Consider the following 24,092-nt stretch of genomic DNA (forward strand, 5'->3'; position numbering starts at 1 on the left):
TTCACTGGCGGTGTGGGCTGGCCGAAGAGCGGCAAAATGTGACGCGCAGCCCCGAGCGCAGCCTGTCCTCTTTGCATTCCCCGCTGCAGAGTTTGCGAGCGGCACGTGGCGACGAGAGCAAATCACCTGGGATGTACTGAACGTGCTCCCTTTTCCCTCCGGCTGCCTGAAGTGAAGACTCTGCTCCGAGTGTAATGCCGGCGAGGCAGCAGCTCTGCCAGGAATTGCTTTCCTCGTCCCACGCAGGTGGATCTTCTTGAGTGCAGGTGAGGTTCCCCACCACGTACCTGCACGAGGCAGCACTGGGCTGCCAGACCAAAGGCCTGGCTGGGAAAATGAAGATCTTGCTGCTGCTTTACACCAGCTCAGTTTTATTTACTTGTTTTCCCGTCATGCACATCCTTATTAGTGACACTGAAAATCAAAAGCGTGGGTTTTTTCCCCCAGCTGCCTGCCTGTGCTCCCCGGGAACACCTCGACTGCCTGAGGCTGCGGCTGCCTTCACGAGCAAGTGCTGGGTGTTCACACACAGGCCAAACGTACAGCTCAAATGCAAAATAGACTGAAATACATTGCATTAATCTCTGCAGTATCTTGCCATTAATGGGAATGAAATTATATTTAGAAATCTTATTTATCGGGCCACTTGAAGGCATGACATAAAATACATTACAGTAAATGAATTCTCTTTGGTCTCATTTTTAGGATTTTACTAATGAAATTCTGATTTTAGACCGTTAAAGCTGGGCACCTCAGATCCATTAAAATCACATGCAGGAGAGACATTTGAGCCACAAACATTGTTATATTAATGAGCTGCATTAATTTTGATGTAGCCATGCTATTTCACCCAGATGAGAACTGGCTCATTTATTATAATTATTTTTAGTCTGTAGCACCTGGGAACTCCATTACGTTAGGCACTTTCCAAACAATTTACGTGCTGGGTCAAATCTTTCTTTTCATTCTTTGTTAATGTGCTTAACCCCACCTCTGGCCAGCTCGACGGACAGGAGGTTTCTTGGAAGCAGAAGGAACTCGGCAAGAACAGGAGAGCTTCGTGGTCTGCAGCCAGAGAGGTCAAAGCCCGAGTTGTTCAAGTGGTTTCAGGCAGGTTTATTTGGTAACTCGCTTGGTGGATTACACAATGGAAGTAAACAAAGCACAAACAGAAACCGAGGCCGTCTCAAACTCGGTTCATTTAAGATGGAACAACAGATAGCAAAGAAAAGCAGGTTGGGCTTAGGATTTTCAAAATTACCTGACGGCAGCTGAAGTTGCACACGAAGGAGGAGCCCAGCTCCTTGCAGCTCAGAAAGCCTCTGAAGAGCACCAAGAAGTCCTTGGCACATTTCTTTAATTACTGTACACTTGAAAACTCTGCATTCCCAAGCTGGGCTTTGTTTCGCAGGTGCAATTAAGGAAGTTTAGCAGTTTGTGCCATTTTTCTTTTTTTTTCTTTTCCCCCCTGTAAACTTTACTCTCGTGCCAGGAAGCACAACCGATCCCTTCTTGTCCTTTTGCAGATGCTGCCAGCCGACGTCAAAGGCAAGAGCCTGCAAAGAAGCTTTGTACCGAAAATGAGCCGACTGCGAGTCTCCCGTGCCTCCCCCCGTCCTGTCGCCCCCGCGTGAGCACCTGGGTGGGCAGCCGGACGCTCTTTCCCTCGTTCAGAAGAGGGGAGCGTAAGAAACACAGGTGAAGCTCTTGTTCCATGCTGAAATCGGGGTCTCGCAGCACGCAGACTGCAGTCTCGGCCGGCTGCCGTGATTCCCGCGCAGGCGTCGGCCATCGCAGCCCACTGGTTCACGCAGCCAAAAGGTGGGGACTTTTAAGCCCCAAGGAAACTAAGATCTTAAAAATACCTCCTTTCTTCCACAAACTGTACAAATCGTACAAAAAGGAAGAAAATAACCTGAAGAAAAAATAAACTTCCACAAACCAGGAGAGGAATAAACAGCAAGGACTCCTCTGTGTGCCGGACAGTCAGGACACCCGAGGAGAGGCAGGCAGCAGGCATCGAGGTCTCGTTAGTCGAGTGTCTTTGTCCACATGGCAGCACAACCACATGAGCATAGACATTTTTACCAATATCTCAGAACTTCACAGGAAAAATCTGAGAGTAGGAGACTGTTCCCCTCCCCAGCTCTCACTGTGTGCCTGGCGCAGCAGGGTCCAGGCTGGGGGAGTGCGGGCGACTGACTCGTGTCAGTTTTCTGCAGTGTTTCATAGCTATTTCCCCAAATAGTTTTCAATTCCTAGGCGGTGAATTTACTGTAGGTTTAAACGTGGCTCCTCGCAGGCCTGCAGTGCACGCAACCCGTGCAGCACCCCAGGCCACCTGCAGAACCTGCCACGCACAAAAACCCAGAGATTTTGGGAGTTGTGCTTGTGGCAGCAAGGTGCCGGCTGCGTGCACACAAATAACAAGGCAATGGGCTACCTGTGTGTACCAAAGTAGCAAGGCAAGGTGCTAGCTTCCTGCACAAAAGTAGTAAGACTCTAATTGTGTGTCAGCTGCATAAGCAAAGTAACCTTGTCTTAAATAGCCTATAAAATCCAGAGGCTTTGGGGGTTTATAAAGCCCTGTACCTGAGACAGCCTTTTCCCAACATCCAAAATTGGCGCTATGTTTACTTAAATTGCAAGATGTAAGTACCTTTACGCAGTACAAGATGGACACTGCCACGTTGGGCACAGCCTGGCCGTTGCACTGTCAGGCAGTCCCCACGCAGGAGCGGTCTGGCTGCACAGCTCACAGCTCCCACACAGCACAGACAGACGCTCCCTTCATCAATGAATTGCATTTCCACGGAGGTTATTCGGGTTATTTGCTGAGTTCACACTGTTTTATTACAAAATATATCAGTGAAGGCCAGGTGTGGGTCCCGATTCTCATGATGGATTTGCTGTAGCCGTGCAGCACCAGGGATGACAGAACTGGGGTGCTCTACAGCTTGTTTTACTCTTTTCCTAGGATTTGACACACCTTGGTCACTGCCAGGGACCACGGCTGGGTACCTTGCTGCCATACACAGGGCTGTGCCAAGTCCCACTTTGCATTTTGCAGCTTGAGTTGTCAGAGTTATTTAAAACAAAACAAAAAATCCAAAAGATTAAGCTGTCAACCAGAAAAAAAGCCGTTAGCTCTTTTCCAGAATGTTTTTTTTCCTACACAGCCCTTGTACTGCATACTTAAATCCTGCTTAAACTGGGACTTCTTGTTTAGTAGCTTATCATTACGCAAGGCGCCTCATGGAAGCAAGTCCTCCTCCCCTCCTGGTTGGAAACGCCACTGCAGCAGAGGTGACACGAAGCCCGCTCCGGTGATGCTGGGTGGCATGCCGGGGCCGCGCAGCCTCTCAGAAGACAGAGTCGTCAAGGGTGCTGCAGTAGAGATCTTCAGCAAAGCTGCTGAACTCGGTCTCCGTCTCGCTGGTGTAGGTACGTGCTCTCTGGAAAGCAAACACCGCTTTTAGCTGGCCAGTTGGGAGGTAAATGGGTTATCAATTGAGCTGCGCTAATTAAGAGAGGAGTCACGACATACATACCATTTTTAGCCTGTGTTGAAATTTGTTATGAAACAAATGCTGCAAAGCCCTTACTTAACATGTTTTGCAAAACAATGTGTTTCAAGTTGGTGCATTTAAAGAGGGATTCACCCAAAACGTTCCATGAGGTAAGAGCCGAGAAAAAGCCTTGGGTTCAACAGAAGAATTTTACCAGAAAGTTCACATTCCCGCTGAAGTTCTCACAGGGCTGCTCATCACTCTGTCCCTCGGGCCAGCAGCCCTCCGCACCCACAGAGTTCCCACTTGGCATGTTTTGCACAACACAGTTGACCAGGGTGGCCCACCAGACACCCCTCTAGCCAAGGACGAAGAACCCCAGGAGGAGCTGGAGGGCATGTTACAAGGCATGCAAATTTTTCTGAATACCCAGCAGCAAAGCCCACTTTCGGGGCCGCATCCCGACCCCTCGGTACCGAGCAGAGTTGCGCAAGCAAGCATGCGGGGACGGGGTGACCTGCAGAAGGAAGCAGAAAGCAGCGGTTCAGCAGCTCGGAAGCCTGCAGGGGCAGCGGGAGGCAGAGCTGCTCCTCGGGGCCGAGCGCGGTTCCCACGGGCCGTGCTGCCATCGCTGTGCTGGGCTTTCGTCACCTCACCCCGCTGTTTACGAATTTAGGAACTCGGTGCCCACAACAAACAGCCGCTGGGGGTTTCGCTGTCCCGGGTGATCTCAGCAGAGACACCAGGGCCATGTCCTCACCTCTCCCTGACGGTGCCACCACCCTTGCGGCCGTGCTGCCAGCAGAAAGCCTCCAGCCAGTATCGCCTACCCGCACCGAGCTCACTTCAAATAAAGAGACGACTAAATACAAGGCAGTGTTGGTTTTGGGAATGTGAAAGAGCCTTTGTAAGCCCACATTTTCTAGCTGCAGTGTTAATATTTGCTATTTGTCATATTCTTATTTGTGATACCCTAAGTCGTGTTATTTTATACCACTGACTTTAATTAAAAACAAACATTATATGATAATCTTTTAAGCCTGTTTCCTTGTCCAGACTATGCAATAAGAACAATACCCAGAAAATCAAACCCCTATTCTAAGGGGACAAATTAAAATCAAGTTACTGAGCAGCACTTCCCTTGAGCAGACAATGAGGAGTTTTATCTTATCTGTAAGGCAAATGTATTTATCAGGAAGTAACAGCAAACATAATAATGCTTAAGACCAGCTTAACAGTAGGACCAAAACATTTCCCATTGTTAGGTTTCACAAAATAAATCAGCTCTCCAGGAGCAAACCTCCAGTCCCTGCCCAAGCAGAGCTATCTGCCTGGCTGTGCTCGGTGGAAGGAGCAACTACACTGCATTTCTGTACAAAAGGCAAAGACATAGGTACCACACTGTGTGCCTGAAATTCGGTGCATGTTAGAAAAGCACTCAACAGTAGCACTTAATCCTTTTGTTCTTTTTTAACCCTCCCCAAAACACTTCATCTACAAACAAGGCCAGATCCAGAGCTATGGCAGACTGAGACCTGTTCTCCGCAGAGGAGGTGGCCACACAGCCAGGTGAGACCCGACCATAGCAGTTAGGATTGCAAGAACAGCCTCACAAATTGCTAAATTCAATGGCTAACCCCATGTTATAGTCAGGGCTGTGCATATCATTACGTTAACAGCACCCACAAATTTCCCATTTGGCATGTTCTGCACAACACATTTGACTATGTAGTCCACATTTCATACAGACATGAGAAATTCTAAGAGGTCAGAAGGCTTTAACTGACCTGTAACAGGCTATATGCTCACAGCCTTACAGGGAAAGAGCAGCATACAAACACAAGCATTCCTTCTAACCAAAAAAAAAAAAGAAAAAAAAGTAAGTTATTTTACCTCATAGTCATTTGGGAAGGGATCTCTGAATTTGTTGCTGGGTGTTGGAATTGGTGGAAACAGTTTACTCCATACTTGGTTTCTGCAAAAAACAGTAGTGGAAGGATGTGAAAGAATTGCTTTTCCTGATGGATGATGTATCCAACAAGCAGGACGTGTTTAGCCCTGCGAGAAGACACATCTCCTTGCACCACCGGCCCTCCTGCCCCACTCAGTCATCGGCATCTGACGGCAGCAGCAGGTTCAAAAGGGCTGAAAGTAATGGATACTGGTCCACCAGCAGACACCTGAGGACGGGGCAGGTGTGCCAGTCCTACCAGGACACTTCTGGGCACCTCTCCCCCATCAGCCTCTCCCATCGCAGCCGCAGCAGAGAGCTGGGCTGGAAGGTCCCATCCAAGGGGGCATTGCCGCAGCTTTTAACAGCCAGCAGTAGGCCTGTCTTGGAGAGAAATTAATTGCTCTGATCTGCCCGTTCGTGCTCGCATTCTTCCCAAGGGCTGCGTTGTCATCTACTTCGTTTGGACATTCAAGACAGGCTGCCTCTTGCTCAGACTTTGGTTTCGGGACATAATCTGCCCATGTCTCGTGGTGGGAGAGCAACTGCAAATAATTGTGTGCTGAGGGAACAAGGAGAAGGCGAGGAACGGGACCAGAGATGACTGACAGCAAATGGTTCTACTTAGCAGTGTAATAACTCATCCTGCTAACACCCTTTGAGATACTCCTTCCCTGCCTGACACTCTTTAGTCTGGCTCAAGCATACAGGCATATGTATTTTTGTGATAGCAAGTGCTGCAGAGTGAACTTTTTCTTGTCTTTGATATATCGCAGAGTACAGACTTCACATTTCAATCACCAAAACGCATTCACTATCTCTGCCCCTGGATAGCACGATGTCCAAATAGGGCCAGATTTTAATGGGAACTTGGCCTGAATGAAGATTATAGGATTTAGCCCAGAATTAGTATCCAGAGCCTGTTCCGTGGAGCAAGCCTGACATCCATGAAGCAGAGGGCCAAGGTGTGGAGCCCTAGCTGCTGGGACCAAAGGCGGATCTGCTTCTCTGCCTCGTTTATTTTGTGACAGTTCTCCTGGCTGATGTCTGGTTAGTTCAATGCTTATGTTCTTATGACTATTCTTCTTCCAAAAGCTTTCTGAGTTCTGTCAAGTTTTCTTTTATCCTATTATTCCTCCTCACCAGGGAGGTGAGGAGGAATAGTATTTTCTGACTATCAGTTTGGAGCTAAACCTTCCTGACTGAGCTGCTGCTGCCTTGAAGGAGACATTGACGCTTAATTAATTATTAGGCGAAGGGAAGGGCCATACCACTGCTTACACGATAGATCTGACCAAGCAAGCTGTGGGATATCTCCCCATTGCTGCACATGGACGAGGGTTTGTGACGGAGGTGTACAGCCAGAAGTGGGAATACGGGGAGGAAAAGCAGGGTGCGAGTGAGTTGGTTTTAGGGGACATTTGCATCCCCTTTGCTGAAATGCTGAATGCAGTCCAACCATTGCTGGCTGCAGAGGACAAGTCAGGCAGTGTGGTCACCACCAGCAGAGCGGGACAGTAAGGTGGCTGCTGGTGTAACTCAGGAGTGGGACTGGGATGAGTGCCAATATTTACCCTCCAGCACCTGGCATCACCTCTACTCTTCCCAGCTTTCCTGCCAAGGGTTAGGTCTTTGTGACCATACCCAGGTTAGCTTTGCAAGCTATTCTTCATGGCTCCCGCGCTCCACTGGGTCTCCCAAGCCTTTCAGGAGGAAGGCCCTGGAGACCACATGGTTTCACCTGCATCTTATTTCAGCTCCGAGTGTGGCTTTGATTTATGCTATTGCTGTGCAATGTAACCAACAAGATTTGGTTTTGTTTGGAATTGGTGCGTTTCTAGTTGTGCTGTTTGTCAATAAAAGATTTTGATGGAGCCATATCAAAATTATTTATTGAGTCAGCAAAAAGCGTAAGTTACATGCTGCTTCTGGGATAGAAGCATTTAAGGAGGGGTGCACAAATGCCCAACAGAAATGAGGCAGAAGCACACTTGTGTTCGTAGGGGCTGCTTGCCCCTCAGGTGCAAGAGTCTTTGCAGTGAGGCGGTGGTGGCAGTGGTGCCCTCAGAATGGTCTTGGTCTTTTTTGCAGGACACTGAAAAGTTGGAGTTATGTGATTAAATATCTTGTCACAAAAAGTGTTCCAGTTATCCCTGCTTGTCTCTACATGGGTTAGAGCACAGCCCTTTCCATTAGCGCTACCCGGACCTTCAGGCTTTGGAAACACCCCACGGGACCCTCGTACCTTAACTCAGTGTTTCAGGCCCTCCAGTTATTGTGCTGTGTCTGTCTTTCTGAAATTTGCCATTTTTCCCACAGGCTGTGACACGAAAAGGCCAAAGATAAATAAAGAGAAGTAAGTAGGAGAACAAGTTCTTCCTTCCCCTCTTCTAACCGCTACGATGAGATTGATGAAATATTTGTTTTCACAGTATGTTAGAGTGCCTTTTCTAGTGTCTTGCCTCCACTAAGATTCCCTGTGACATTTTCCAAACGACTTCCCTGTAGCGGGTGGCTGGTGACTGCTGGTTGTGGGGTGCAGTGGGGTGCAGAAGAGGGAGAGGTACCTGGCGGAGATCGTTATGACCACATTGATTTCAGGGTATGGAGGGCTACTGACTGTCCTCATGTCAATTAGCGGAGAGCAGCTGGCAGCAAGTTATTAACTACATCCTCCTGTGGGCTCACCTCCAGGAGAAAATGTTATTCCAAGGTACAGCCCAAGGAAGTACAGAAGATGCTAATTCATAAAGACAGAGGGCAAACTAGGAAAACATTCAATTGTGCTTTTTATCAAGACAGTAACCACATCAGCTACTGCAAGTAAGTGAAGGGAAAAGACTATCCAAACAGTCCCAAAGGGCTACTTTGCCTTGTAGCATTTCTCCCAAATGGTGGGCTGCATCTCTGATGCCTGCAATCACCAGGAAGCACGCAGAAAAATTTATAGAACTCTTTGCTATAATGAAATTCCTTATAATGGCTTCAAATCGTATGAAATTTGACATGATTCTGTGGCTTGAATTGCATGGTACACTTCATGAATTTTCAACAGCAGTAGAAACTGAGAGTACTAATGAAACTGTGATCTAGGGAACCTGTTCTATTTTTCTTTTTTTTAATATCTGCAGATACAACAAATGAGCAGGCTAAGCACTCCATTTCATCTTCTTACACTTCCCACCTCCCAGGGCAGGCTGGGGGATTAGAGAAGTGGCAAGGACACTAAGCAAGAAGCAGCTTGGGAAGGGTGGAATAAAGCTAGAAACTTTGTGAAATTCAGTGCAGCAAGCAGATAAAATTTTAATCGCTTTGGCAAAGATGGAATGTAGTGAGACTTTGGGTGCTAGGGAATTCTATACTAGCCAGGCAGAGAGAGACTCCTAGAAGCAACCAATGTAGCATCAAGCAGCTGAACCTGGAAAAGCTAGCTTAAATTTGCCTAATGTATTAAAGTTCATAAAATGCATTAGCACAGCAGCTTCAAGCTGGTCCTTGAGGAGAAGTCTTCCCCTATACCTGTTGCTCCCCCTATATCTATTTCAGGATCTCCGCAGGGGGTAACTGCATAATATCCAAATATTCACAGAACTCCACAGGAAAACATGGAGCAGTATGACTGCTACTAACTGGTGTTGGTGTTTTGCTCTCCCAAAGAGAGAGGAGAGAGCTGATGAAGATGATGCTGGAGCAGTGAAGGACCTACAGCTGTACAGACAGGTCAATCATCAGTGATGTGAGCAAGAGCGGTTTGGGGATTTCCACCAATACAACAAGGCTGCATAGTTGGGAACAAGTGCTTACAAAGCACAACATGAATAAACTCTCTGGGGAGTTAATCTATCTTGTTCCAAAAAGGATTGCTTATTGAGACCTGCTATGGTAACTAGATTGACTTAAGAACAGGTTATCATAGACACCAGACACCTTAGGGCGAGTAAATAACAGTTATTCTAATATAACATTCCTGTAGACAAGACCTTTATTTGATAAAGGAAATGTGGTATGGGAAGGAAAATAGCCAAGGACACATCAGGATGACCAATAAATTAAAAGGCATTAAAGAAATTAATAAGAAATTAGCAGAGTCAAGGACAGCACTTACATTACTGGGAGCTGTGTTTATTGTGGACTGATAATTGCTGCTTGATGCATGTTTCAGGGGAGAAGCTTGTAATTACATTGATCCTTTAAGTCATCACTTATGATTTGACTAGTCACAGCTACAGAAATCCAAAGTGTAATCCAAAGTGTATCTGGGTTTCTTCACAGCACATTTTTGGGAAGTTTGGCTATATGTCATGTGTTTTTACTACATGGCATCCATAACCTCTGTAGTAATTAAAAATAAACTAAACAAATAGTTCAGAAACTCAAAGCAAACAATAGTTCAGTGCACTTGCTGTTAAGAGATCAAAAGGAGCAGCAAGCACAAAAGCACTGAATTTTTACCTCTTCAGAGCATGTACTACACTCTGATGTCAGCTGAAATTCAGACTACGTGCCCAGGGCCCAATAAAGAAAATATGTCTACAGGCTGAGCTGGACGAGACTGAGAAAATATTGGTCTGTACATTTTAGCCATGAAAGATGCTCGCTGCAGCTTTCACCAGGGTTAAAGATAGAGTCCTCCTTGGGAAATCATTGACGCAACCAGATCCATTTAAGTGAAGAAACGAGATAAGGACAAAAAGATTTTTAGCAAATTCACCTCACTCAGTATACGGTTTTGTCATTTAAGATTACATTGAATAACCCTCTTACTCCAACAATTTTGCTGAATGTTATTGTTGATAATTGAGGCTGATTATTACTTTTCAGTACTTTTGCTTTGTATAATTATGATTGAATACTAAATTCAGTGCCCTTTCTTAAAAAGAAAAGAATTAAAAAGAAGATGATGATACTTACATTTTGCATATTATAGCAACAAGCAGGAATGTGCAGCACGTGAATACACAAAGCACAGTGAGAATCCAGGCTACGGGATTCTCCAGTTTGTTTTGCCCTGAATTTCAAGAAAAAAAGAAATTAAATATATTATTTTAGTGCAGATTATTTTAAACACACTCTTCCAAAAGATTTCATCAGCTGTTTTATGTGATTATATTCAGATCACAAATTAACATGCAAACAATGAAGAGTTGGTATCTAGAATTAGAAATGAAACGCAGAGCTTCAAGAACAATTTCCATAAAACTGACTTTCTAATTTCAACAATAAATTTCTTTCATTTTGACATGAAGGAGAGAACAGGCCAAGAAGCATGAGGAGCCAGGCCCACCAGAAGGACAATACGGTCCGTTAGCTGCTGTCCTGACACACGCGATGCCATGCAGAGAGCACACGACTGGTACTCAGCAAAGACACTGTTTACTGATCTCAGGCTCAAAATGTTTGCTTTCCATTAAACCATTCTTCGCTTCTATTACTCCTTTCTAGCCAGGAACTGGATTTCTCTGGCTTCCTAAACTTGCCTGTAAAAAAGACATTGAAATCCCCAATTTTTCTTGTGAGCTGGTTGCTGATACATTTCCTCAGGAAGAATTTCTCTGCTGCCTCTGCCTGTGAGCAGACACAGGTATTTCTATCAAGGTCAATGTTTCTGTTTTGAAAAGGCAGTGCTCAGTGACCACGACCATTATTTTGTGCCACATTATGCTATATAACAGAGACATTTACACTGAACTGCGTTTTCAAAAGGCTGCCGAGTCCGTGTGTGCTTACGATAACTGCCTGTCCTATGCATCAAGGTGCCAGCGCTGCCATTACCAGGTAATTGAAAGGACATAAATCGGCCAGCAGCAGGAGTGTTGGGTTTATTGGTGCTATAGACAAAACATATTCAATTGTGGCCAGATTTGTTTCTGAGAAATGAGGAGCTGAGCCTGCTGTCTCCGCTGACGGCTGCAGGTGCATGGCAGTCCCTGAGAGCGGCGTGTGGATGACACCACGAGCCGGCCTGCGTGATCCGTCCTGCGCCTCCATACCACCCCGACGGGGGTACACAGTCAACCTTGCAATTACAAATGGCTTAGGATGGTTTATTTTGTCTTCAGGGTTACCACTTGTCTTTCAAGAAAATAAGATTTAGGATGTAACTGTCAATGAGTTAGTTACACTTCACGTAAGTCTTGAGGATGACTGGGGCAGCAAACTGTGGAAAATGGTTAAGTCCCATAAACCAATTTTAAGCATCCCAGCATGAAGGCTGGGAAGTGTCTCCGTTTTCCAAGCCAAAAATGGCAAGTCCTAAGTCTCTTCCATCTTACGTCGGCTGGCAATGGCCCCAAAAAGGCAGGATCAGGCAACACGGTCTCACTGCAACTCGGAGTAAAGGCGTGGGAGAAGCAGCAATTGCAGAGGCCGTGCTGTGGCTCTGGGGTCCTGCCCGGCGCGATCCTCCTCCGGCTTCTCTCCGAGACGTGCCCGGCGGTACCAGCCCAGCCCCGCACAGCAACACCACTGCGAACCAGCACACGCACCTGCCCGGTGAGAGGTGTCCACGTGATACGTGAAAGGGAGGGAACAGATGAAACTTCCTCAGAGCCACAGAGCAACAGCAACGCTAACGAGACTGGCTGAAGTATGTACTGAAACCCAGCGACTTATGCAATAACATGGATTGTGTTAGTGAACTGCAACAAGCCTCTAAAAAACCCTTTTCATAAGAAAAACTGAAGTAAGTGCACCTGTCCTTGGATATTTTGAGATTTAAGTAAATTTTTATGGAAGACTAACTTTTTTTTTTTTTTTTTTACCATCAGAATGAATTTTCCATATTTGATATGTGCAGTGCGTGAGCAGAGGCATCCGTAAGGGCGATGTTTCCAGGTTCCTCAGTCATCGTCATGCTGTGCAGCAGAGACAGCTCCAAAGTGCTCCGGCTCACAGAGAGGGACCCTCAAATCTTTCAGCCTTGCTGGGAAAGCAGAATCGGGACAGCACAAATGTGCTGTGAGGTACTTCTCAGCCCAAAACTTGACCTGTGTGTCTTTTAAACTGTGCACCCTGGCAGTGGCTGTTCACATGTACCTACAGCTTCACAGATTTGATTTGTATCAGGCTGCCACACGTAGTTAATGAGGGTGTCCAGCCCACTTGGCTGCACTGATGATTTTTATCTAGCTTTGTTTGACTGTAATGCTTCTAAACACCACCACAGCCCAAGGAAAGAAAACAGAATTGTGTTTCAGTTTTTAACAAAGTTGGAGGATTGCTGCTAGAGGATGGACAATCCAGGCCAGTGTTTTTCTCAGGGTATGGGGTCAGAAGAGGTCTACTGGTCTTAAAGTTGGCCTCATCCAAATATTTCCCGGATAGGTGCATGAGGCTAATAAGCAGGCCCGGTTTTCTTAATTAATGAGATGTTTGGTCATCCCCCCTGCCCCAGGTGAGTGGTCAGGTTGCTGAGCTTTTCTTCCCAAGGGCTTGTCAGCACCATGGAGCCAGGTGGGAAGGTCAAGAGGATGTATTAAGAGTAAGGCAGCAAAACACCAGCAGATTTAATCACATTCACTAGCAAATAGATGTAAGAGGGAAAAGTGTAGTAAACAGGAGAGTGTTAGGGACTTTTTTTTTTTTTTTTAGTGAAAACCAGGAAGTTAAGAAACTCAAAAGATAAGAGCAAAGGAGGATGTCAAAGAAGAAACAGTTGATAACGTGCTGTGATAAAGAAACTGTTATTTTCAGAAAAACATGTTCAGCAAGCAGGAAATACAGAACAAAGTGGGGCAAATTATCATGTTCCAAAGATGCTAAAAGCATGATCTTTTTCCCCCCCAACATTTAAGAGTTCAGATAGCTCCAGTAAAGTAATAGTTCACATGATCACTCATATTAATTTCCAGCATGAACGTCACAATGCATGCCAGGGAAACTCATGTAAAAACTAAAGGAAATAATGCAACCGAAAGGCCTTACCTAGAACTTAGGCCTTAAGCTAGTTTAAAGCAGTTTCTCAAAACTTAAGCATGTAAAAACAAAACACTATCTAAACGTCCCCCCATATGTCCAAAAGTTTGCTTGAGAGATTTTTTTTTTTCATTTTTAATGGAACACAGATTTAACTCCCCTCCCCTCGGCATTAAGAAGTCAGTTTCTTTCTTCAAATGCCTATTTTCCTGGCTTCTGTTAAAATTACGTGGTGTTGTGCATGCTCATGATTAGGCAGCATTTGCTTTCCAGCAATGTAATAATATTCACTAGAAGACAGAAGCATGTCATTCTTACCAACATAAATAACTTCACTCCAGTCACTCCAAAATCCTCTCATACAACATATGTGATGATTAGCTCTTATTTGTATTGAATACCTGCTGGTAACATCAATCCGTAATCTGAAGTCGTTTGAGGATATTTTCAATATCTGTTAGGAAAACAATATTGTACTGTTATAGATTACTTAAGACTAAACAATTCAGAAAACAAACTTTAATCATGTTTATCTTTTTTTTTTAAACTCTTTTTCTAGATTAACAGTGAGCATCTGGCTTTGTCTTTGAAGTAAGATCTCTACTTCTATAGGTGTATTTTCTCTCATAATATGCCAATAGTTCAGGGCAAATTCTTGAAAGATGACTTATTTTTGCATTCTTCCTTAAGACAATTAATGCTGGATTTTCAGAATTGTTCATCCTCCTACTGTTCTGAACCCAGATGCATAAAACTGAATAACTCCAATTTTTATCCTTCTGCTTTCCTACTTCTCTTGGGGATAGTTTGTTGCAGACATAAATGACATCCAGAAAAAGAGGAAAAATATGAAAACTGATGAGACTTTGGCTCTGCTGAACCCTAGTCACAAACAGGACAACTTTCACTGAAAGTCCATAGTTTCAAAAATATACTAATAGCAGGTTTTATTTTGAATGTTTTAAAATTTGTAACATATCCACGAATACGAAGACTTTTTCACCAGGTTGCATAAAGGCAAATTCTAGCTATCTAGGACAGTCAGCTCAGAGACAGGAATGCTATGTAATACTTGGGCATCAGAGAAGCAATTACCTGCTTGTTACCTGACTTCAAGTTGAAGAAGTAAAATTCATATTCAAAACATTCTTTAGGGAAAGGAGAAATTGGCTTCTCCCATGTGGCCAGGAGATCATTTTGCTCTAAGAATACAGTGACATTTCTGGGAACATTCACCTTCGCTACAAAAAGAAAACTGTACTGGTAAGTTATTTATAGAGCAAAGTTTAAATACTAACAATTGGAGCACTTTATAACCTGATAGTGTTTCCAAGTAAGACCTACAATCCTTGAATTTATTTCACATTTTGGACAGAAAAGATAAGGATTTAGGAGGAATAATTATACTGGAAACAAGGTAAAACAATTTTAAAAATCCACTTAAAGTTTTGGAAAACTAGATTACTGGGGAGGGGGGGAGATGATTTATCAAATTAATTTTCACAAAAGCATGACAATAATGATAAAACTGTTAGAAAAACTTATTTTCAGGAAAAAAAAAAAACCAAAAAACAGATGTAACCAGGAAAGTTACTGAAAACTGGAACAAATTCAAAAGAATGTATCAGCAGCTATTATGGGGACAATTTCTAAGAAGAAAGTATGTCAACTGTTTTATCTTAGTGAAGCCATGAAAAAAGGGAAATGTCACCTGTTTACAAAAAAGTGAAAGGCATGGAACTAATGAAGGAAAAGAAATTATCTGGGTGGGTGAAAGGTGATAGACAGTCATGGCTGATACTACCTTTTATTCAACAGTCTAATGCCTTTCTTTCAAAGGACATGGTTATCTTGAAATCATGCATCTTCTGCCTTTTAAAGAAAGGCTGTAAAATAAAAGGTAGTAAAAACTGTACCTGAAGGTATATTGACTAAATCAGTTGAAAATGAATATTGGAAATAATGCTTTGGCTAACAAACAGAATAACTAATTGTATTTTCTAGCTTTTTATTTTTGCCATTCTGTAATACTAAAATCAAAGTTAGTTAAAACCTTCAATTTCTGCTTTATCTCTTCCAATTTCATTAAGATGTCTATGCAAAACCAGCACATACTTTCACCTGCATCAAGAACCAGTCAATCCAGTAATATTCTCTCACAAATCTTTTGACAATCCTGCTAGACATTTTTAAATTTAAAAAAAAAAAAAAGTATTTCTACTCACCAATGGCATTTTGGTTAAATAACTGCTGAAAAGGTTTGATTGCAGCATACTTGCTAGACCCATTAATGTGGATTACAACGAGATTGTCAACCTCTTCAGGATCAATTTGAGTCACTGAAAATCTGCACTCAGTATTCCTGTTCCACTTGTCTTTGATATAATCTTGACATTCTTCAGTGTATGTCTCATACCTAAATTAAAATACTTGTGAGACATGATGGTCTTAAAGAAATCCATTGCTGACTAAAATGGGAGAGAACACCAACCTGTAAAATAGAAAGTACTTGGTATCTTCTGGTGCCCCTTGGCCAGGAAGCCAAGTGCAATGGAGAGAAACAGTACTAGAAATGGTGATACGAGTAACACAGGACAAATTAGTGACAGATGTCTCTGGAGCACCTAGAGAGTCAAGGAATTATAAAGCAGAAAGAAAAATCTTATTACAAAAGTCATAAAAAATTCATGTTCCTAAAACATTTTGATTACAGTCTGTGATCCGTTATATCTGTGTCTATTGTATCCAATTCTCTTCCTTATCACACAGGTCTATCAGTTATGGATGGATGAAGACTCCCAAACAGCGTAAGTAAAGCTGTACCACACAGCACCATTACATATTTCATGTATGCCAAGGCCACATGACCTTTTAATAGCCTAGAGTGTATAAAAGTAAGTTATCTTCGCCTTAGCAAGGAATTTTTAGAAAATTTTATATGGGTTATCCATGTTCTGCACCTCCAGATTGTAGGCCAGGCTCCACAGCAGTAGAGAAGGTCCTGGACGAAATTGTTTTGTAAGATCAGCGTAGCAGGTAGAGAGGAAAATGCTGTATTTTTCAAGTATTAAACCTGTCACCTTTTGATGTCTAGTCCACAGACCAGGGCAGAACACAAAATTCAGACCTCACCTGCATTTCTTCTTACCTGGCGGAGGTGGGATTTTTTCCTTCACCCAGTCACTTCTCATCAGAAGGTCATTATGGAGAAGTAATGTCCGAATGTGTGCGGAGAAACCGTTGTGAAGTGCAACCGTTCGGATACTGTGAGTCTTCTTTGTATCATACTTGAAATAAAAAAAAATCCAATAAGCATCATGTGTGATGCAAGCCGAATTAAGGGACCTGCAAAGACTGCTTCAGTCTTTGCAAAGAGGCAAACCAGCCAGCTAGCTTAGCTGGTTATATTAAGTGTATAAAGCAAGAGAGTACAAATAATGCACACAAGAAGTGTGCAAGGTTTCTCATTTAAGACAGCAGGACCCTTATCTTACAAAAAATTTGTCTATAGAACACAGCGGTGATGAAACATGGTCTGACACTTTAATGATACCCTGGCATTAATGTGAATTAAGTGAGCTGACTTGAAAGGGGAGCAATATCACTGAAAACCAGTATCCAGCTTCCCCACAAGATGAACGCTGCAGAGATTGCCAATTCCCAGACTAACCCTTGTCCCACCAGAGCTGTAGCCATAAGCATAGCTGAAAGGGAATCTCTCCAGTGCTCAAAGTATACGTTTATGATGTAAGAGAATAAGTGATTCAATATGCCAATCGCTCAAGAGACATATCACACCTACTGCACCCTGGTTTGGTGCAACATGTTTAACTCAACAGGAATTTAACCTTCTTAGGATACTGGACTTTTATCTTACCTCTTCAGGCACAGGGCTTAGGATTTTCACATCATATCTAATAGTGTAGTTTTTTTGTTCTTGATTAGGGTTTGGTTTCCAATGTAAAAGTACTTGTGCTAATGCAGAGACTGTAAGGGTGAAGTTAACAGGTGGGAAAACCTGAACTGTAAGGGAGAAGAACAAAAATATTCATAACATAGTAATCCAGTGAAATGTTTAGAGCAATAGCTGTTTTCAAGCAATGAGCGATACAAGCAAATAGTTTCTTTTCAATATTATATTCCCTCAACCGCTTCTTATAAAATGTTTCTAGTATTTGAAAAATACCTTTAAATAACAACCAAAACTTCATCAAATAAGAGTTTACTTAAAACTTAGCTTAAAAAATGAATTTTACAACAGTTTCAACTTGAAAATCACAATGATATATTACATTTGGCTTGTTAACTAGGTTCAGGTTTTTCAACTTGATCCTCATAGCCACATTGACACTGGGCATCTGTACTGAAACAGGGCTGATCAAGTGATCAACCATACAAACAATTCTCACCCGCATAAGCTTGCAGAAGAGCATAACATGGTGGCTGTCTAAGAGAAGGCTGACAGCCAGAAGAAGTTATACGCGAGAAAAGAAACAAAATGATGAACAGAGGAATTAAGCACAAATGGAAGAAAACATAGAAGGATGGGAATGATAATGTAAAATGACAGGGCAAGAGGGATTCCTGGGGCTCATATGGAAATGAGGAAGATCTCATGCTGGGGGAAAATGTTAGCATATAAATAGCAAGGCAATGAAATAATCAATCTACTCCCTTCCATTGCTAGAGTTCTTCAGAGCCTGTCCCCCCTTAATTACCATCTCCAAGGCAGCTGAGGGATGTCAGTCCCCACTTCTCTTCTCCTGTGATTTCAACCTTTGATGCCCACTAGTTCAATTTTCAAGCATGCACCTTGCATCAGGAAAACTGCCTCATGAAGGCTCAGAAAACCTCAACACAAACCACCCTGAACTGGTTCCCTTAAAATGTTCCTTGTTGAGATGCCCACAAAAAATGTCACCATTAAGGCTGTTGATATACCAGGATTATGCCAGCAACGCTTTGTGTTGTCGTGTTTCTGCAGCTAACTGCAGTTTTGTTCCTGGAACTAAAATGGCTATCTGGAATAATGCCTTTGCTCCAGCTGGATTAAATTGTTTAATAATCCAGGCCAGGAACTGCTTGCCCAGAGGACACGTGACGTGGCACAGCTTGTGTCTACATGCCTCATGGTTCTTCCTTCTCAAAGCAAAACAGTCGTCAGGCACTGGCTGGGAGCAATCTAGCTCAGACAGGGTACAACTGTCCCAGATAGCATGTTAACACAGCATGGTCATCTGTGGTCCTGTACTCATGGCATGCCATGGACTCTTTTATTCATGTGTAGAATAGTGCCTTTGACCAACACTTAAAGGGGCCTTGGTCACCCACTGGTGCTAAAGCTACACACTGGTAGAAGGAAAATGCCTTACCTGCAGCTTGAGGTGTGTTTGGCTGAACCAAGTTTGTTGTCCAAAGGAGGATCAGAAAAACAATCATCATGCTGGCCATAATCTTTAGATGGTAAATGAGAACAGCCATGTATCAGCATATGTCCCTTGTCACCATTTTACAGAGGCTGATGATAGCTAAAAATTAACACAATCCCAAGTGATAAGCACACAAACCATGGAGCATGGCATACCCACATGATCAAAGGAATGAAGCTGCTACCTTGCAGGGGATAGATTCTTCTCCCTTCCTTGCAGGAAAATGCATCTTGTCATAGCTAAATTTAATATAAGTACCAACAACAATATTTCATTTTGCCCCGTTTGCTTTTGCCAGCTCTCTTTGAAAAAGCTACTGGTTTCAAACACTGTCATGTGTGGACGTTCAGAGCAGCAGTCACGGAATTAGAGCATCTCTCCATGGGGAGGAGTGAGTCGGGTTCAGGTATATGGGCTTTTAGTGGAGTCCCATTTACTCCAAGAACAGAAATAACCATATTTTTAGCTGTCACTATATATAAAATGGCTACTTACTGGAATTTACTTTCCAGTTTCTATTTCAATAAAGCTTGCTAAAGAAGCAGTCTCAGTGCTCACCTCAAGGCTAATTCTCCAGTGTTAATTATTGGGTGTAAGAGAAACTATTTTGTTTGTTTCTAATTTAAATGAATGACTATTTTTAATGCTTAAAACCAGCATGTTCTTATGCTTCCTACAGATTGTTTCATGAAGTACTGGGAGAAAAAAAATCTGTGTGTAATCATTCATGTATAACCTAATATAAACAACATGGAAATACAGAACAGCAGCTTTCCAAAATGTTCTTACAGAAGAGAAATACGCCCTCCCAGCCCAATCGCACTACTTCCCTGGGGCACTACAGCAATTGCATGTATGGAAAACATAATATTTTCAGATGGTAATGAGCAGAGAAAGCGCCTTTAACCCATCAGTTCTCCCTGAACCTCCAATAAATAACACAGGGACTGGAAGCACTCCAATTGATCACAGTTGGAGTACTTCTGCTATACAGTAACTATTTTTCAAAATGGTGTATGAATGCTGAGTTCATTAAAATGACGCATAAGCTACAATACAGTGTGTTTCTTAATGTCCAAGTCAACTCATTATCTATATTCATATTTTGTATGTATCTGCTATTCTGCTAGCCAAAATGTGCACAAGGCTAACTGAACCTCTGGAGTTTGCTAACGGATTATTCCTGGGGAGCCAGGGTTTGGTCTTCTGTATGTTGGGTTATTGAAAGACATTTTGGCCAGACATTTTGGTTCTTCCAAAATGTATATGAATCACAAGCAATCAGGTAATTATTATTCACACCGTACATTTATGCCTACACAATGCCTCCAAGACTATTTCCTATTGCATTACCATTCATGAAAAGTCTGTTCTTTTGGATTTTCTCACTTGAACACCATGGAAATCTCTGCTTCACAAGATTATGTTATTCTGGAGGGCATTATGTGGACTGAACACAAGTTTACAATGGCACCTAATCTCTGCCACACCTATACTGCTATATCTGATTAAAAACTAATTTAAAAAACTGCTAGAACATGACACTTTTCCAATGTGCTTTTGTACAAATTACTGGCATCAGGCTTTCTTTCCTACTTCAAAAAACATTGTTTCATTTACCTGATGAGACTATTAAATACACTAGTAACTTGTCTTATCTATTTAAAAGTAAAAATTTATCAACTTCAAGTCCCTGAAAATAAAAACTAGCTTCTCATTTTCTTGCAAATAATAACCCCACAACTCTGCCAAGAACACCACTCTGAACTGCGCAGATGTGTGTGCATGTGCTTTTATGCATGCGTGCATATCTGCATTCCTACCTATTAACATTACCCACTACGTTCATTGCAGCTCTCCCACCAACTACCTACAATCAAATCCAGCAGCTAAGAAGCAGTTTCAAGTAGATTACGCTCTTGTAATGTGAACCAAGTACCTCGGTGAGAAAGACATGAGAACCCACCAAAGGGCATTCCACTTGCACAGAAGAGAGATGGAGGGACAGGTTGTGCTTCCCCAGCTGCAGTCAAAGCTTTATCAGGTACAACTATGAGACTTTGGGAAAGAAGCTTCATTAGTTCCACTGTTAAGAGCACTCCCTTTTTTTTAAAAAAAAGAAGCAATGACTTCAGTACATTATTAAAAAAAAAAAGTCCTTAAAAAGCCTCATGTTTTACAACTGCTTAGGATTCACATCTACTAACGAGTAATGTCAGTTTGTTGGTTTCAGGACTGCTCTGGCATTTAGCACAACTAAAAACCTGGCTCTCTTGAGCTTACTTACAGTGGATTTGGCTACCTATAGATTTTTTTTTTACTTTGTCCTCAAAAAGTAAGGATTCTGATTCTTTCTGGGCGCATTCTTTTCCCTATGCTTTTGAAAAGATCCTAAAGATCAACTCTTCAAAGGTACTTCTGCTGTCTAAAAGCATGTGGGTATTAGACAGAGACCTAACATTTTCTGAGCAGCAGTTTACTGATTTGAAACTGGATATAGAATGTTACTGTAATGCAGATTAGTTTTCAATTATTATCCCTGTGCTTCTTTTCAGTTTATCTTTTCCTGCCTTGTTTTCAAAAATGCTGTTTTTCTTTTTCTCGCTATCAGACTAAGATTGAAAGTACAGCTTTTGCAAGAGTTATTTATGTAGCTAAGACCACAACCTATAAGAATGCTTTGCAGTCTGTGATACCCTGTGTGTTTCATGTGAGAAATTACTGAAAAGAGAATCAAAATAAGTGTATTCAAGTAAAGATGTTAACTAGAAATCTACAAGAGGATTACACTCCTCACAAAAATGGATATAGTAAGTTCTCAGGACAAATAAAAATCTTAATGACTTTGTGTTTTGGTTATATATGGTAAAAAGTAATAAGCAGAAGGTAAAGGATATATTCCCTTCAAAAAGGATACACTCCTTCTTAAAGGACAGTAGAAATCCAAACTATAGAAAACAGCCTCTAAAAGGTAATGATTTTCTTACTTATAGCTGACATGTCCCACTATCTCACAAGCCACTGGTCAGAAGCAGATTCCAGATGCATTTTTCAGCATAAGGCAAAGCCGAATTTGAAAAGCAGGACCTTTGCAGTCTTCAAACAAAGCACAACAAGACAAAAACAAACCACAACAGATATCCCAGGAGGTTACCTGCAGAGTCTCAAAAGTTCTGTGAAGAGTCTGCTCTGTTTGTTCAAACGTCCTCTGGGTCATCTCCCTGTGGGTTTCTTTTATAACTGCTGTCTTTCAAGTACAAATGTGATAGGTACTTCAGAAATGATGGCAGATGATAAGTTAGACAAGCATGCATTGAAAAAGGGAACTACAGATTTAACCACAGGATGGAAGGCTCCATACAAGCACACAGTTTAGCCCAGAAATGGTTCTACTTTATTTATTGAGGGTTAATTATATACCATAGTCTGATAATTCTCTATTAACTATTCAAGAGCAGAAATGTTTAATGACTGACTGCAAAGAAATAACCTATAGCCAGCTACCGACAGACCACTGCTGATACCCCAATTTGTTCTTCCCCTAGAAAATCAAATCCAAATGTTGCTGGAAAAACTGTGCAGGTTTTGTCCAATGGTATTATACCATCTTGTCCAATGCTTTTGCCATACAGCCACGTGGACATCAGCCTTCCTTTGAGAAATTACCAGTACCAGAGCAAGACCAGCTTCCTAACCTCGTGCTGAGAGCTTTGAGCTGTGATCCATAGGATCGGGTGACACAGGCTCACAAGCAGGACAAGCAGCAGAAACCGACCCAAGGGCCCAGAGAAGACCCTGCAGAAAGTGGGGCTATAAGTAATGGAGTTATAGGAAGGATAAGAAGGCTAATGACTTACACTCATTAACAACCTGGACTGCAAGTACAGAGAAGCCTATTAAATATGCAGGTGACACAAGCTGGGAGAGGTGAGTGCTTCGGAGGCTAAGACTAGAATTAAAAAAGTTCTTGACAGACTGGTAGAAATTGGGTGCAGTTCAATATGGACAAGCTCTCAGCTGCATTTAGGCATTATCAACTGTAAATTACTAGCTATAAATAATCAATTATCAACTGATTAGGTATCTGTTCTGAAGAAAAGGATCTGGGGTTTTGGCAGGTCATAAACTGAAGAGAAACAAACAATGCCATGCACTCATGAAAAAGGCACCCCAGGCCACCGAAAAGCAAGTGTCCTCTGCAAGATGCATGAAGTAATCCTTCCACTCTGCACACCGCTGATAAAGCCTCCACGCACACACACCATGTCCAGCTCAGATACTGCACTTAAGCAAGCCATGGAACAGATGAAAAGAAGCCAGTACACAGCAAAGGATACTACCAGAGCCTGAAAAGTACCAGTGAGGAAACAAGCTAAGGGAAGACTTGTGCAGAAATGTAACATGTTAAGGCTTCCACATGCTCTCCAAGTCCTTTGGGCTGGCACTAGAAGATAACGACAAGTAAAATTCAGGTTAGATATCAGGGAAAGATTTCAGTGTTGGATAGGGAGGCAGTGGAGCAGGCGCCCAAGGACTGAAAGAAACTGTCACTGGGCATCTATAGACAAACATCAACCAGGGATGACAGTCGTAAACAAATCCTGCCATCAGGCACAGAGATAAATTAGGTGACTTCCTAAGGTCTGGCCAGCCCATGTGTCTCTGAATAAACAGCTGATTACTGGGCAGAGAGCTCTGACATCTACAGCAAAATGTTTCTGTAGAAAAGAGGTAATTTCTAAAGGTGAAGCAGGAATTTAATAAGAAACAGTAGTCACAAAAAAGGAGTGAGAAAAGGTTATGTTCTAACACAGGCCTGACCACGTTATTGTAGATCTGAGATTTTTTTTGGAATAGGTCATTCCAAAAAAACCCTTTTGTGCTCATGAGCATGCTCCTGTCTGCAGTGAGGTGCTGATTTGTGATGTGCTTAAAAGGACAGATAGATCTCTGTAATGTTTCTTCCCAGTTACCAACAAACCTGTAGCACTCTTTTTGGCGAGACAAAGATTTATTCAGGCTTCAGAGGAACCACGCTTCCAATTAACTCACATTTGGGTGAGCTCCTCCTTCAGGCTCCACTCCTTCCAGCCCCTCCGAGATGCCTCCTCGCAGGAGCAGTACAGGGAGGAGCGACGAGAACCTCCTTCAGGCTCCACTCCTTCCAGCCCCTCCGAGATGCCTCCTCGCAGGAGCAGTACAGGGAGGAGCGACGAGAACCCTGGGGATGCGCAGTTGGCCAAACGCAGTGACATTTTAGTAATTCCGCAGTGAAATTACACTAGTGAG

At 42.8% G+C, this 24,092-nt stretch overlaps 1 protein-coding gene and 1 long non-coding RNA gene across 3 annotated transcripts; one reads left to right on the top strand and one right to left on the bottom strand.

The window, feature by feature from the left end:
- Positions 1 to 1,371: 1,371 nt before the first annotated feature.
- On the bottom strand, positions 1,372 to 23,927 carry IL5RA (interleukin 5 receptor subunit alpha). The gene is made up of 14 exons (XM_041118774.1): positions 23,785 to 23,927; positions 22,308 to 22,598; positions 21,958 to 22,075; positions 20,743 to 20,861; positions 18,747 to 18,902; positions 17,252 to 17,397; positions 16,523 to 16,661; positions 15,866 to 15,998; positions 15,600 to 15,790; positions 14,470 to 14,615; positions 13,693 to 13,828; positions 10,372 to 10,468; positions 5,403 to 5,484; positions 1,372 to 3,455 (listed from the first exon to the last, which is right to left on the bottom strand). The coding sequence occupies exons 5-14, from the start codon at positions 18,853 to 18,855 to the stop codon at positions 3,363 to 3,365; spliced, it is 1,272 nt and encodes a 423-aa protein (XP_040974708.1). The 5' UTR covers positions 18,856 to 18,902; positions 20,743 to 20,861; positions 21,958 to 22,075; positions 22,308 to 22,598; positions 23,785 to 23,927; the 3' UTR covers positions 1,372 to 3,362.
- Positions 14,727 to 21,651, top strand: LOC115333434. Of its 2 annotated transcripts, none has more exons than XR_003920790.1 (4): positions 14,727 to 14,791; positions 16,144 to 16,181; positions 16,469 to 16,640; positions 20,658 to 21,651. It is a non-coding gene; the product is annotated as an uncharacterized LOC115333434 (long non-coding RNA). The 2 variants fall into 2 exon arrangements; XR_003920791.2 differs by lacking the exon at positions 20,658 to 21,651 and adding an exon at positions 19,483 to 19,730.
- Positions 23,928 to 24,092: the final 165 nt, after the last annotated feature.

Source organism: Aquila chrysaetos, chromosome 20, assembly GCF_900496995.4.
Source record: "Aquila chrysaetos chrysaetos chromosome 20, bAquChr1.4, whole genome shotgun sequence".
Lineage (NCBI taxonomy): Eukaryota > Metazoa > Chordata > Aves > Accipitriformes > Accipitridae > Aquila > Aquila chrysaetos.